This window comes from Mesoplodon densirostris, chromosome 15, assembly GCF_025265405.1.
Source record: "Mesoplodon densirostris isolate mMesDen1 chromosome 15, mMesDen1 primary haplotype, whole genome shotgun sequence".
NCBI lineage: Eukaryota > Metazoa > Chordata > Mammalia > Artiodactyla > Ziphiidae > Mesoplodon > Mesoplodon densirostris.
In genome coordinates this window covers 42025001-42040135 of record NC_082675.1, presented here as the reverse complement: position 1 = coordinate 42040135, position 15135 = coordinate 42025001, and the positions used below count along the sequence as shown (strand labels likewise).

The 15135-nt window shown below is 38.9% G+C and overlaps 1 protein-coding gene across 9 annotated transcripts in view; it reads left to right on the top strand.

Annotated features, from left to right (window-relative positions):
* The window catches only part of ZNF521 (zinc finger protein 521), a 289007-nt gene that overhangs the window by 155480 nt on the left and 118392 nt on the right, over positions 1-15135 (top strand). Inside the window, exon 6 of one of the 9 annotated variants that reach the window (XM_060119102.1) lies at positions 5142-5304. The exons of the other annotated variants lie outside the window; for them this stretch is intronic. Coding sequence (XP_059975085.1) covers positions 5142-5218 — 77 coding nt within the window. The 3' untranslated portion in view covers positions 5219-5304. Of the gene's footprint in view, positions 1-5141; positions 5305-15135 lie in introns of those variants that run through there. 9 annotated transcript variants of the gene reach the window in all.

The following is a 15135-nucleotide window of genomic DNA, read 5'->3' as shown; positions in this document are numbered from 1 at the left end:
GTAAGAGAGATTGAAATGTTTCTTCTATTTTCCTTTCTATTTTGGATTCCAAAAAAATACTCTACATAAACTTTCAAAATGGACTTGGTGTGGGGGGCAGCATGGGTTAGAAAAAATGACTTCTTCTTTCCAAATAATGAGTGTTAATATTTTCCATCTCTTTATTTCTTGAGTAGAGTTTACTGGTGAGAGTCATTAATGGTTCTGCATTATGCTACAGTTTTACATGGGCTTTAGTGAGAATATTTCTTGGAAGTTTGCAGCCTGTGGAAAAGTTAGTGAATCGTTGTGCTTCTGATTAGTTTTATTCTATATAAACATGTTTCTGGTTCTGGATTTATTATTTATCCCAGGGCCCAAATGAACAAATGGAATATATTTTCAACACAGTATTAATGTTCTTTTGCACACGTAGAATCTGAATGGAATGTTGAGTGTGAGAGGAATTTTTGATTTTAGTATCATTTGTCCAAAACATTCATTGGTTTGTCCTGGTCCTTTTTTTAAATTGCTTTATACCTTTCCCTTAGTATTTCTTTTAATATTCCTTGCATCATTAGTGCTTTCCCAAAGCTTTCCCCCCTCTACCTTATGGTGGATTAATATGACACTCATCTCCTCTTGGGATCTGAGCGTTTAACAATTCACCTTCCATCAGAGAAGCAAATTCTATTCCTTTTCACAGAGGGCCTAGTTAGTTAATATTCATGCTTTTTTTAATAATAAAATATGTAATTCTCTTGCACTTGAGGCCCAAACAAATGAATAGTATCCATTTAATTGTTACATCTGTTGACCATGCATCCAAGTCCCTACACTTCCTCCACATTGTTAATATCTAGAGAGAGAGAATGTGTAAGGGGAGGATGTCACAAAGGCTAAGATATCCCTTTTTAAAATCCCAGTGTGATGCTTAGTTTTTCAAATGAGGCAGGCAGCATGATTTTGTTGGCTAAAATACCTCCGTTGAGGGTAGGTATTTTTAGGTTGTGTATCTTTGTATGTTTTCTGTCTAATCAAAAAATAATCTCAACCAGACATTTAGCAGGGAAGAGAGATTAGAGGCTATCTGAAAAGCCTCTTACTCTTTTTGTTAAGAGGGTCTATAGTGTTTTTACAGATTTTGTTTTCCATTTCAGTCAGTCTGGGGAAAGATTATGTCACCTGATGGAAAACAAGGTCTGCAGATGACTCAGTGAGGTGTAACTTTAAATCCCTTCTTTGACCAAGTCATTTGCATTTGCTTCTATGTAGCCCACATGTTTTAATGCAATTTCAATGTCAGGGAACCTCCATGCTTCTTTCTGGATATGCTAGTCTCAGGCTTTTGGCCAGGGACATTTCTGAAAGGAAAACCATCAGTGTTTCTACCAGGTATACACTGGAGATGCTCTGCATAAGTGCCATTTTGCAGCTAGGTGTGAACACATGGTTTGAGTTGCAGGAATAATTACTCAATAAAAATGCATTCGGGATTTGACTTATGTCTATTAAGGAAAAAAAGAAAACCTCAGTCTGGATTGCATTTTGACACAGTTTCAGTAAGAAATCAGACCAGTGGCTATTTAGAGGTTTCTCTTCTCTTCTTGTTTACACACACACACACACACACACACACACACACACACACAAAAAGAGCTACGAAACATTTTAACAGCTTTCCTGGGGAAAAGATTTCCCTCTTTTAAAGTCTGCACAGATGAGAAATTTTTTCTTGTCTTCCTCTGTTCCTTTCACATAGTTTACACTGGCTTTTGACCTGAAAATACAGAAAGAAGCCGTTGTGCACTGTGTCCTTTAATTCATTATTCACTTGTCTCTTCTTATCAGCACAGTAAATATTTATTGTTTTTTTTCCTCTTTGAGATTTCTGTTATTATTATTATCATTGTTGTTATTATTATTTGGTATGGATTAGCACAGATCGTGATGAGACCAGAGAATGTAAATGTGTTTAACCCAGGAAAGGGATTGCCTCATATAAAATTATGAAGCTCAACAGCAGTAGAGCAAATTTGTAAGTGCTCTGAATAAAGGGTTGTTAGGCATGCGACAATACAAAGAGATGACATTGCCAAGAACTATTTATGAGAAGCTTAATTTTTTCACTCTGATAATTCTTGACCAATAGTTACCAGCCTCTAATTATCTATTTTAGTTAGAAAGAAATTTCGATCACTACGGAGGTTGGCATTGCAACTAGCGCATAAATCCCCAAAGAGACCAATGTGTTCCAAACAGCCACAGACAACTGTCTCATGAAACAGAGGGAGCAAATTGCGAGTGGCTGGTGGTAGACAACTGGCAGTAAGCTCACCATCGAAGACCAGTCAGATTGACAAAGAAATGATCAAAGGGGAGAAATACCATTATTCTTGGAATTGATGGCTACAGTCATGGCCTTTGGAGGACAAGTGGTCATTATATAGCTATGGCTATTTCCAGCCTTTGCTTTCATAGCTCTCATATGGAGAATATGAAGGGAATGAATATAAACCATTTACTTAAGAATTGTGGTTAAAAATTGACTTAGAGATGATTACTTAATAAGTTTTTTTTTCCTATTTTTCATCTGATCAGAAAGACGAGTGATGTAATAGCAAAATTGTATCTAAGGTGGCAGAGTACACTCTTTTGCGAAAAAATAGGAAAATCCACAAATAGTCATTAACAAACATGTTCTGGATCAAGGGTGATGCTTAGAGTATTTGGATGAAGCAAACGTATTTATCTTTTAGAAAAGCAAAGCTAGAATTTGGGACTATGAATGACAACTAATACAAAAACACAGATGGATAGATATTAACTATTTTTATTCAAATCTCTAATACTCAGTGCCTTATGGATAGTTACAATTTTTTTTTTTTTTTTTTTTTGCGCTACACGGGCCTCTCACTGTTGTGGTCTCTCCCGTTGTGGAGCACAGGCTCCGGACGCGCAGGCTCAGCGGCCATGGCCCAGCTGCTCCGCGGCATGTGGGATCTTCCTGGACCGGGGCACGAACCCGTGTCCCCTGCATCGGCAGGCGGACTCTCAACAACTGCGCCACCAGGGAAGCCCGATAGTTACAGTTTTTAAAAGATCATGAAAAGATTCAAGCTTTCCACAGTGCTCGTGGGAATATATCTACCCTATGTATTATGTTACACGTGCTATGAAGGACTAATATCAAGACAAAAGGAATGCATAGGCCAGTTTTGTACAGTGTGGTGGAATTTTAGTCTGTACTTGTGGCAGGTGACATCCGTATGTTCTGCAATTTGTTTGATGCCCAGGGTCACAAATGGCATTTCCATTTCTTTAGTGGATGGTGCACTACGTACTAATCTTCATTATAGTTCTGTGACATTCAGCATCACCTCTGAAACATTTCAGCTTGAGTGCTTTTGCTTTAGAATAGACTAAAACCAATATTTTGAGGCCTATAATGGTTTTGGATTTTATGTGTCTGAAGGGGAAATATCCAAAGATATGGATCTCTGCATAGGGAGATAAAGAGCCATGTTGTGCTTTACTCTCTCAGCTTTCATTGGCTGCTTTAAAAAAAAAAATGAATAGAATGAATCTACAATAGTGTATATATGTGTGGGTGTATAGATATGTGTCCACCTGCACTGTCCTAAGAAGCTCCAAGTCCTTAGGTTCTCTGGAGTTTACATGAATTCTAAATGAGAAGACTGTTGACTTTTTTTTTTTAAGTCATCTTCAGTTGATTGCTTACAAAACTCGGGGAAGTAAGAAACAACCATTTGGTGTTAAATATGTTGAAATACTGGCTTGTTTCATCTGGAGCTGAATTAAAAAAGATAAAATCTGGGCAGTTTAATGGTAACAGAAAGCTACCCTCATGTGGGCAATGCTGGCTTATTTGAAAAGCCCATAAAGGGTTTCTACATGGACCATACAAAAGGGATACTTTCTCTTTAATAGCCATCTGTACAGGAGAGATGAGAAGTGGGCCAGGTCATCTCTCCTCAGCTGTCATGATATTAACGTAGGTAATGGAGCAAGCTCCGCGTTCTGCTGGGTGTTGTTTTTTATAGATGTTCATCGATTTACACAGATAATTCTATTTATTTCTTAGAGTTGGTCCAAGTGAACCAGGCAGAATAACAAACACCAAAGCATTTCAAATGACTTTATCTTTGTTTGCCACGTAACTTTTGTCTAAAAAATGGTGTCACACCTACTGTGCAGATGGCTGCATGATTTGTAAAGCAGCCAAAACATTTAAACAAATGTGTGATGTGGGGATAGATTAAATAAAGGATAAAATGGAGTGTGGGCCACAAATTCTAATAATCAGATGATTTTAAGTTGTATGAAGTGTGGAGTGATGGTCACAGTGACAGCGAGGAAGCTTGCCAGTGACAGCAAGGTGCCTCGCAGCTCTCAGGATGGCGCCTGTGGCCTGGTAGGCCTCAGTTTGAGAACCGCACATTTGCTGTACAGCTGGCAGCTCTGTATGGGGACATCAGATAAAACGTATGTAAAATGAAGTGTTATTGCTTCGTATGAAATTGTTCAGAGAGGGAATTTGCAGACAGTAACTGAAAACAGAATTCATGGTACCAGTGAAGCAGACTGTAAATATGAAGAGGGTTTAATTATCTGCACAATTAAACAAAAATTCAAGACGTATTCAGAAAGGACATACGCAGGCATAAATAGAACATAGCTACACCGTTTACCAAGCGCAAAGTGGTGACACAGGAAATTATCAAGCTCCGCTACCGTGAGCCTTTCTAAAAACAAAGACAATTTAATATGAAAGCAAAAAGATCTTTTCAAAGAAAAAAAAATCTGTTTGGAATAAGATACAGTTTTCAAGAGCTCATCCTGATTATTTGGGTTCTTATTTCAGAAGCAACTTTTCAAGGAAATCTTTAAGCCTCTCTATTATTTCAGTGTTAAGCTTTTAAAAGACAAATCAGGATGTTTATCTTTGTTTTGTGTTTCAGCCTGCACCTAGCAGCTTTGATTTACAAGAGTAAAAATACTGGCAGTTAGTGGAGTTTCTAATTTACAAGCGCCTACGAAAGCCTCTTAGACATTTCTCCTGATGTTAATTTTCTGTGAGCCTGGGGGTTTTCACTGAGCCCACTGACAGATGGAAGATACAGTTTCTTGTTACTTTTTAGAACACATCGTCCTAAAAGAGACCTCAGAAGAACGTTGTTCCCAAGAAGAATTACGGGATGCCAGCCTTCCTTCCTAAGCTCCATACAGAGACGCTGGGCAGAGTCTGTGGCAGATAGAAGGTTCCATGTGACTGTCTGAGAGACGTTGGTAGGGCTTCTGGCTCTGGTTTTGTCCTCTCCTTTGACTTGCAGTAGAATGTGCCACGGGCATATCCGTTTCCACTCACCGTCTGATATGTTGTTTATCAAGTGTGGGTGTCTGTTTCTGCATGAAGTTTGCAAAACATTTCTCAATGGAGGGCAGGGAAAGTCATCAGCAAAAGATAAAAAGATCGATCCCCGCACACACACAGGCCCACGTACGCATAGGCATCGTGACCTATTTCCACAGGATCGGCTCAGACACATAAAAAGAAAAGGTCTCTGATGACCTATTTCCATAGGTTATTTCCTACTTGGGGGGCCAATCATAGCAGTAAACAAAGGAAAGGGAGCCAATATGGAGAGTAGGCGTTGAACTTCAGCTGCTCATATTGTTGCATTTGGTGAGCTGATAGGGCTTCCTAGGTCACCTTTAGAATTATGCCTATGACAGCAGTAGCTACCTGCCAAGATTGCAAGGTATCTCACAGCTCTCAGGATGGCGCCTGTGGCCCAGTAGGCCTCAGTTGGAGGGGTACACATTTGCTGTACAGCTGGCAGCTCTGTATGGGGCAGCCGTGTGGGCTGTTAGGGAGCTGGAAAGGAGACAAGCATGAAATTTCTTCTAACCCCAACTCTGTTTTTCTGTACTGTTGGCTGCTTCTCAGTTCCTTGACAAAAAAACCAATCAGGCACCCTTTAATCCGCCTGTGATTACCACTGGTATAAAAAGAGAAGCATAATGAGGAAAAATGCCTCGTTTTGTTGCCTTCAAAAGCCAACAAATTGGAGTTAACTTGACAGGAAGTGGCTTAATAATTAGATTATTTATTTATTCCTGACACATATCCCCCTGTTACTAGTCTCAGGAGACCCTGTAGATGGTACGATTTTCAAGCTGCCATTACTTCGCTGTCTTCTGTGAACAAAGAAGCTACTGTCTATCAGTCAATTAAATGCACTCTTTAAGCAGAGGCTTCGAAGTCCTCAATGGAGAGAGCCCTGGGACGCTGTGGCTGATGATTCCTTTCTCTGTACTGTACATCACACTCTCAACTACGGTCCCCACAGAGATGGAATAAAGTCAGGCATTAAAATATCACTTGTTGATTTGTTTGCTAATGAAGAGCCATTGAAATGTTTGTGTATTTCTATGGCAAAATTGTTGATAAAAGGGCTGACATGCCTGTGTATCTTAGTTCATCTGCCGTGAGTGCTTATTTAAGAATTATTAAAATTAAATTCAACAAAGAACAGAAATTTTTTAAAAATCTGGAGATAACAGGAGTTTTCTTAACTATTTTCATCAAATTAAGTGACTAAAGGCAGGAAAAACAGAGATGGCATCATTTCAGTCCCTTGCTTCCGTTGCATTCATCCAAACGCCTTGTTTTCTCTGACATAAAAATGTCATTTAAAAAAAAATTTATTGGAGTATAGTTGATTTACAATGTTGTGTTAGTTTCAGGTGTACAGCAAAGTGAATTAGCTATACATATACATATATCCCCTCTTTTTTTGGATTCTTTTCCCATATAGGCCATTACAGAGTATTGAGTAGAGTTCCCTGTGCTATACAGTAGGTTCTTATTAGTTATCTATTTTATATATAGTAGTTTGTATATGAAAATGTAAGTTTTTTTCAGAGAATCTGGGGGGCACACCTTTTAAGTTGGAAAAGATATTAGAGTTTCTTTGTGAGGATACTGTACTTGGAAATTTTTAAAAAGATGAATAGCATTTTGGTAGCAATTTCTCTAACTCGGTGAAATAGGTACAGAAGTTTTTCTAGGGAGCTTAGTGGGGGCTTTTACAACCAAACTAGGAAAACATCTGTGACACATCAGACACAATCTCACAGCCCCGTGGATTTTAGAGAAATATGACTTTCCTTTTCTCTATGTTCCTCTTTCTGTTTTCTTTTCCTTTTTTTCCATTTTCTTTTCTCAGCATTACTTTATTTCCATCTAAGTGGTGGTGACTTTTCAACCACCACTTAGTCAGGGTTTTTATCCATCAATATATTCATCACCTTCTTACTACTTCCTGTTTACTATGTACAAAGCATGCCTTTGCTGGATCTCTCTGGCTCCCATTAATTGGTTTTTATTTTAAGAGTACATCTGTTGTTAGGTTGGAGGGCTACAGTCTGCTTAGGCTGAAGGACTCAGATAATATTATGACGGCTCTCTGGTGAAATATTTAGCTATGGCTCTGCCATTTAAAGGAAAAAAATTTGGAATTTAAACCAAGGCCGCTGAACATTGAAAAGTATCCCCTCTTCTTTGCATCAGGCTTCGTAACTGTAATCAAGGCTTTAACTATAGTGTTCATGATTACCTGACAACAGGCTGTAAATAATTAATTCAGACCCACCATCAAATGGCCATATTCTTTATTTCTATCCTGTTATTCCAAGTCATTCTGTTAGAAAAAGCTTAGATACTCGGAGGTGTTCTGTAATGGAAAATGAATTCGAAACCCTTTCATTAATTGGTGATTAATATATTTCAGGATTAGTTTAAGCAGGGCCCTACCTCCTGCCCAGTCAAGTATGTTCTGGTTAATATCCAATTACCTGCACCTTCATAGTTATTATGTCTTAATATTTCGGATATGATAACCAGAAACTTGAGAGTCATGCTAATGAGGATCATAGAACAAGAATTAACCAGTGACATACTCAATGATCCTTAGTGAGGAAAGAATCTCTTTTTTCGCCTTAACACATTGCTTCAGCATCTTCTGGGCACTGACTGAAAAGTAAGACTTTGAACTACAGCCAGGCCGGAATGGGAGAAGCGAATCGTGTTCTCCTTTTGTATAATAGTAACCTGAATGTGCCGTATTAAAGTTCACCTAAGAACATGGTTTAAGTTCATTTTATGAAGACTCAGAATAGGAAACAGAGTGCCAGTTTCTGTTTCCCAAACAAGAAACATCATATCCTTTATCTTTTCCTTCTAACAAAGCTACAAGTTGTTACCTCTTCAAAGGATGTTTTAATTCAGATGTATTTGGAATGCCTTTAATAGTTCACGAAGGAAACACCTTTCCCTGCTACCTTTTATCCTCTTTCCACCCCCCGCCCATGTATCACGATGCTGTACACATGTTACGTCTCTATTTAATATTTTTACAGGTAATTTCACTTTTGTACAATCTGACTTGGCTCCCCGAGCAGTGCCTTCTAGGGTGGTGTGTGCTGCATCAAACCACATAGCTTTCAAGAGTGCACGTTGTACGTTGCCCCTTTATATGCTGTATTGTAATGAAGCCACATCAGTAAATTGCAGTGAAGGGTGATTGTTGCATGGGGATGACTACTACACCTCGGGGTCCATTTGCAACAGATTATTCTTTTTATTGTTGTTATTACTTCCCATCTCCTTTACTCTCTTGCCACTGAACTTGCTCTTGGCCACCGGTGCAGGTGCAACCGCAGAGGGCATCTTAAGGAACACTGCAGGCAGCATTTTTTCTCTTAGGCACATACCAATCACCATTCAGTTCCAAACCCAGATACCCTGGGTGGCTTGGTGAGCCTTTATTGATCCTCCATTACTCTGTGGACTTGGTTTGTAATGTTCCCCATCTTCATCTTCTCAGAAGAATAAATTTACTGTGAATAAAAGTGACCCATTTCTTTTCACACGTTTCATCTAGATGTAATAAATTTGCCGTCAGGATGATCAACTCATTTGTCCCTTCCCCCAAAGAGATTTAATAATTTATAAAGGGGGCTTAAATAGGATCGCTGTTTAAGGAAAGGATTTGTATTTTCCATATCTTCTTGGGCTTCTTTAAAACATAGAATAGGGCTTCCCTGGTGGCGCAGTGGTTGAGAGTCCGCCTGCCGATGCAGGGGACACGAGTTGGTGCCCGGTCCGGGAAGGTCCCACATGCCGCGGAGCGGCTAGGCCCATGAGCCGTGGCCGCTGAGCCTGCGCGTCCGGAGCCTGTGCTCTGCAACGGGAGAGGCCACAACAGTGAGAGGCCCGCGTACCGAAAAAAAAAAAAAAATAATAATAAATAAAATAAAAACAAAAAACCCCATAGAATAAAGTTATTATGAGCATTGTACATAGTAGTAATGTCTCTACAAAATAGCCTGTTTCCTGCCCCCAACCGACTGCTGTCACTCAGTAAGTAATAAAAAAAAATAGTGTGGATTTAAGTCAAGGATCCTGTGTTCTTATTAAACAGAGTTATGAACAAGGTTTTAGCCTGGGTATAATTATATGTGAATTTTAATCCCTTTGTTGTCATAATTTTAGTACCCGTGTCCATTTGTTTTTCCAAATGGTTAGGTCAACTGTTGTTCTGTTTTTCTTTTTCTAAGGCTGAGCTACTGTGCAGCATTCAAACTAAATTGTAGTATTAGAGCTGACACACCTTCAATTGAACTATCAAGTCTTTTAAAACTGCTTGGCCGGTGACGCCAGGCCCGCGCTGTTCAAGTGTACACACTTCCAATTGTGGGCCAAGGAGCATTGATTTTTAGCTGTCATTTCTAGTGCGCATACTGTAGAATTGAAATTTAAACCTTAATCCACTCAGTAATGCAATTAATTTTTAATGTGCAGTAATACTAATTGAAATAGCCTGAATTTAGTAAGTCACCACAAGACATTTTCTAAAGCAAGAGTCTCCACTGAGAACAGGGGAGCACAGATAATCATTGTTACAGTGTTTACAGGATAAACGCTCACTCTGCAGGCCTCCAGTGGAAAGGGGGTGTCCTTTAAATTAGACTATAGTGTATCTCTTTGTGAATAGAAATATCTTTTCAGAGAGAATTCCTACTTTCTACCCACTGCAACAGGCTACAGAATTTCTGATTAACTTTTTTTTTTAAAAGAGAGCATAGTTTTAGTTAAAAATATCTTAACAGACTAAATGCGAAATTGTATTAACCCGTTCTTCTAAAAAATGCAATTATGAATAGTTGCAAATCAATGCCATCAATGTCATGGTCAAAAGCAACGTCACAATGGGTAATCTCATTATATGATGTGTATTTGAGATACTATTTCCAGATTCGATGAATACATGTACTTTATCAGCTGTCTGTAAATCTGTTGCCTTGTTTTGGTGTATTTATATTCCTGTGAACCAAAAATACCCCCTACTTTCTCTTATTTTAAACAGTGTTCCTTTGCATGCTCTTTTAAAGGTTTTGTGAGGGTTTTTTTCCCCTAGGCCAGAGCAAAGCAAAGCAAATTTTGCACAGTAAAACCAAGTAGGTTTCCAATCATTCCTACACTAAAAAGGTTCTCTAACCACATTTATCTGCTAGTAAATGAGGACTTTTTAAAATGCACCAGTTCTGCTGATGAATGGGCTTGCAGAGTATTCAAAATGAGCAGAAGCATTAAGTTTTAGAAAAAAGGCAATCACTGTATATCATGTTTTCATGGCTCTCACATTATAGTATTTAATAAACTGATGGTGCTGTTAAATATTTAGTAAAGGTTCCCTCCTAACCCTGCCTTCTATTCAAATGGGATTTGAAGACATTTTTGCAGCACATAAGTAAAAATGATGTTACAGAACTTGAGGCAGTTATAGCGTGGCATATTATCTAAATGAAGTGTGGGTAACACGGTACAAGTGAGTTCAGCAGATTCACACCTAAAAAAATACCTAAATGAATTCCCATTCTTTGGATTAAGGGTTTGAACTGGCTTTCATTTTGTCACCGTTAAGTCAAAGTGCTGTTGGGATTGTTTACATCGAATCTTAAAATGATATTATAGCATACTTTTTAAAAAGGAGGCTCTTATATTGTAATGATTTTGAGCCATCCTAGTATCAGTTGAGCTTTAAAATAGACATTTTTTTCTTTTTCACTAAATAGAGAGGAAGAAAAAGAGATGAGGAAAAGTCCGTTTATAGTTTATTCCGAGCACATTATGAAATCCAGTTGGGGTATAGTAAGTGAAGTCTATACAGCATCCGTTTGGGGTATGCTAGGCAAACAGCGAATCTTAGACAGATACTACTGAAATAATGCATAATGAATCACCTTTATCAATTTCTTCTTATAGTATTTGATGGTTATTATCCAAATAACAGTAATTGTCCTTTTAATCTGGAGTGAAAATTGGTTTCCAGGATTCTTAGCGAACTATTGCCAGTAAATAATGCTGCTGACATCATGACTGTTACCGTGTTGGTGGCTTAGAATTCACATGTAAACCTTGCAGTGCTTAAGAGTATGATGAGTTTTGAAAGTATAAAGATAAAGGCTGTATGTAGTTTGTCTTGTGTGTGATGCATTTGGTTCTTCTAGGAGCCTGTTTGCTCAGTTCTAATTTTCATCCTGTTTTATATGCAGCCAGTGACCACAGTATTCATTCAAACTGCAGAGAGACACAACTCATCTGTAAAGCATGGCTTACTGATCTTATGTGCTATTTGTATTCTCCTAAGAAGAAACATAGGATTCATGTGATTGGGGGGAAACACATTTCTTTTTCGAATTATATATGTCACATGTATGTTCATATCAAGAATTTCATAATGAAGAATGGATAAAGGAGATAGCTTTAGGTATACACGAAGCAGAAGAGTAGGAAAGGGGTGCGGGATTCATCTAGAGGTGTGTTTAATATTCAGTGCTTGAGGTATGTTGACCCCAGGTTACAAGAGTAGAAAATCCCATTTTCCAGCTTGTTTCAAATGTAGCAAAAATGCTGCTTCAGTTGCTTTATGCTACTCACATTGGGAAAGGTGCTTATACTGTGATAATTATCATCAAGGAATATTAATGCGTTCAGCATTTGTAACCCAAAAACTCATTATAGCTTAAGCTGTGCATCATCTGTGAAGAGAGAACTTTGCCAGAATTCGCTCTTCACAGGGGTTGCCTCCTGCTTGCTGGAGTGGCCAGAGTACTGCAAGAGGTCACTTAGGCTATTTTTGAAAGCTGAGGTTTTGCAATTTTTGAATCACTACCTTCTGCCTAAAAAGCTTTATTGTTCTTGCCACAAAATGTCCTCCTTCTAAATGAATGCAGAGTGAAGTGCAAATAATAATAATAATAATAATAAAATAAGAGATAACTGTGTCTTGTTATGTAGAATCCAAGAGGGTCAGCACATAGATTCCGTACCAAGATAATTGAAGGAGTGGTGTCTTTACTTCTGTCATTGAGCAAAGGGATTCATTTACACCAGTTTCCTTAATGCAGGTGCCCTTGGGTTTCAGATAGAAATGCCCCCACTGGGGCTCCACTTCACAGCCCTCTGGCTGGAAATTGTGTAAATAAGACTGCAGGGTCACCCTTCCTTTTTCGGCAGCAGTGTCCTTAATTAGTCTGTGACAGTCTTTCACATGGGCCTGCCCTGTTCCTGGGATCGTTTCTCACACATCCAAGACATCTGTGATGCGTACATAGGTGTTTTTGTACGTGCATTTAAAATTATTCCAGGAGGTGCATATACTCATGTGATGGGAAGGAACATCTCTGGGTGTGCCCAGAATCCTATAACTTAATCTGATCAAAAGATCTGGCTAGGTAGCTCCCTTGTAAATTATAAGTGGTTTAGTTTCAGAAGAACATTGTGCCCTCACCTGAGGTGGGCAGCTTGTTGAAAAGGGAGCTGTGTGCCTGGGATATTTTTATGTGATTAAATTCCATTATTTTTCTCCCACTGATCCATTGCTTGTCATTTCCCACAAGCAACATTTCTCCCTGCTGCATGTTATGGTTTGTGTTGGGCCAGGCAGAGAACACTAATACTCAGTTCTATCAGGCTGTCTGGCTTTGCAGGACTGCTGTGTTTCTGAGGTCAAATTGTGAACCTGGCCTTGCTCCTGGGAGGACTAGAAAAATATGTTTCATAACTTCCCGTAGACCTATGCGGAGAGTAAGAAGGAAAACCGTGAAGCCCATAGGCTCAGTTTAGATGAGCTATGAGGTTGGAATTCATCAAGCAGGAAAGCTCACTGTTGTTTAGGAAGCTTCCTTACCGTGAGGGGTCATGGCCAAGGGTGCCCGGTCAGTCATAGCTGAGGGCATTGAGGGACAGAGTAATCATTCAAATAGCCCAGCAGGCACAGACACACAAGTTGATAATCTGGAATCAGCTTGCTGGAATAAAAACTTACTTCCCTTTTAAAGTTACTTTCATGCAGGGTTATTGATAGAATGAGTACCTGAATTCAGTTATGATATTGTATCCTTGTTCCACTGGAGGCAATTTGTTTTTTTGTTTCTGTTTGTTTGATTTTTGAATGGGACAGAATCTTTGTTTTATACACTGGAGCACTAATGCCACAAAATGAATGAATGTCCTGAACCAGAGACCTATTCTCAGTAGAGTTGGGCAGGGATGCTGACAGTCTAGCTGAGAGATGCAATGGTGGCAGATCTTCTGTGAGGATGTAAACTTAATAATCGTTATGAATTTTGAGCAACTCATAACTCTACTTCCTCACCCAAAGAAGCATTATGAAAAGATTGCTTCTAAATCCTTCAGACATTCTCTGCACTTGTGATAGATGCCATCCTCTTTACCTCGAGGCATTGGAAATGAATGTGGTGGGGGTTTTTTTGTTTTTTGCAAGAGTTAAAAATGTATACTTTAAAAGGAGCAAATTGCATTTTCATGTTTAAGTTCATTATTTGCACTTGATGTGGTAAGATCCAAATGTGAAGAATTGCTTTTGACATTATTTCTGTGTCTGCTGCATCCTAGGATCCTCGCATTATTATGCTGAAGTTCACCATTGCATGGAATAAATGTGATGTTGGAAACCTGGCAATATCATAAGATCGCATTCTATGTCCAGGCTGTTTCGGTTAGTTGTAACTTCTTCAGTTATTGAAACAGCTTAATTTAACGTAGTAATGACACAGTCAGTAAAATTGTGTGCAAGTATATGTGTCTTTTATGAAAAAATTATAATCTTCTAAGTTGTATCAGTTTGTTTAGAGGCAAAAAAACTTTTCTCTCTTAATGAAAAGGTAATTTTAACTTTCTTTAAAGGCCTGTTTTACCTAATCTGTGTCTTGAACTATCACATGTTATGTTATGAACTAAAAGTACATTCATTTCAAAGGTCTTAAATTATATGGCTGATTTTTGAATTCCAATTCAAATTTTCTGTAAGTAACTATAGTTTTCTAATTTTTTAATGGCCTTTCTTTAAAATAAATTTTTATAGTTTGTGTAGTTAAGTGCATGTGTGTGTGTATGTGTGTACATACACATGCACACATATCTGTATGTAGAACTGCTGCCAACCCTTTTCACCAAAGACCTACTGGTACACCACTCCCTGTCTTGTGTTTAACCTGTTTCCAACAGCTCAGAGAGATGGTATAAAAGTGAAATGAGGGCTTCCTTGGTGGCGCAGTGGTTGAGAGTCCGCCTGCCAATGCGGGGGACGCAGGTTCGTGCCCCGGTCCGGGAGGATCCCACATGCCGCGGAGCGGCTGGGCCCGTGGGCCATGGCCGCTGGGCCTGCCGCGTCCAGAGCCTGTGCTCCACAACGGGAGAGGCCACAGCAGTGAGAGGCCCGCGTACCGCAAAAAAAAAAAAAAAAAAAAAAAAAAGTGAAATGAAAACCATGGAGCTTATATTGGAGTCTGATGTTTGAAAGAGAGATATTAGAAAAGGATGTTTTTTGGCTTGGCTCCCTTTTTAGATGTAAATGCTGCTTCATTAGGACTTGGAAGAGTTTCCTGTGGTTAAATTTAATCAAATGGCTCGGAATAACAAACTTGTATGCTCAAAATTCCAGGACAGTTCTGTACGTGAAACATGATTTTCCTAAATTTAAAACACACACACACACACACGCACACACACACACATACACATCACTACCAACACCAGCAACT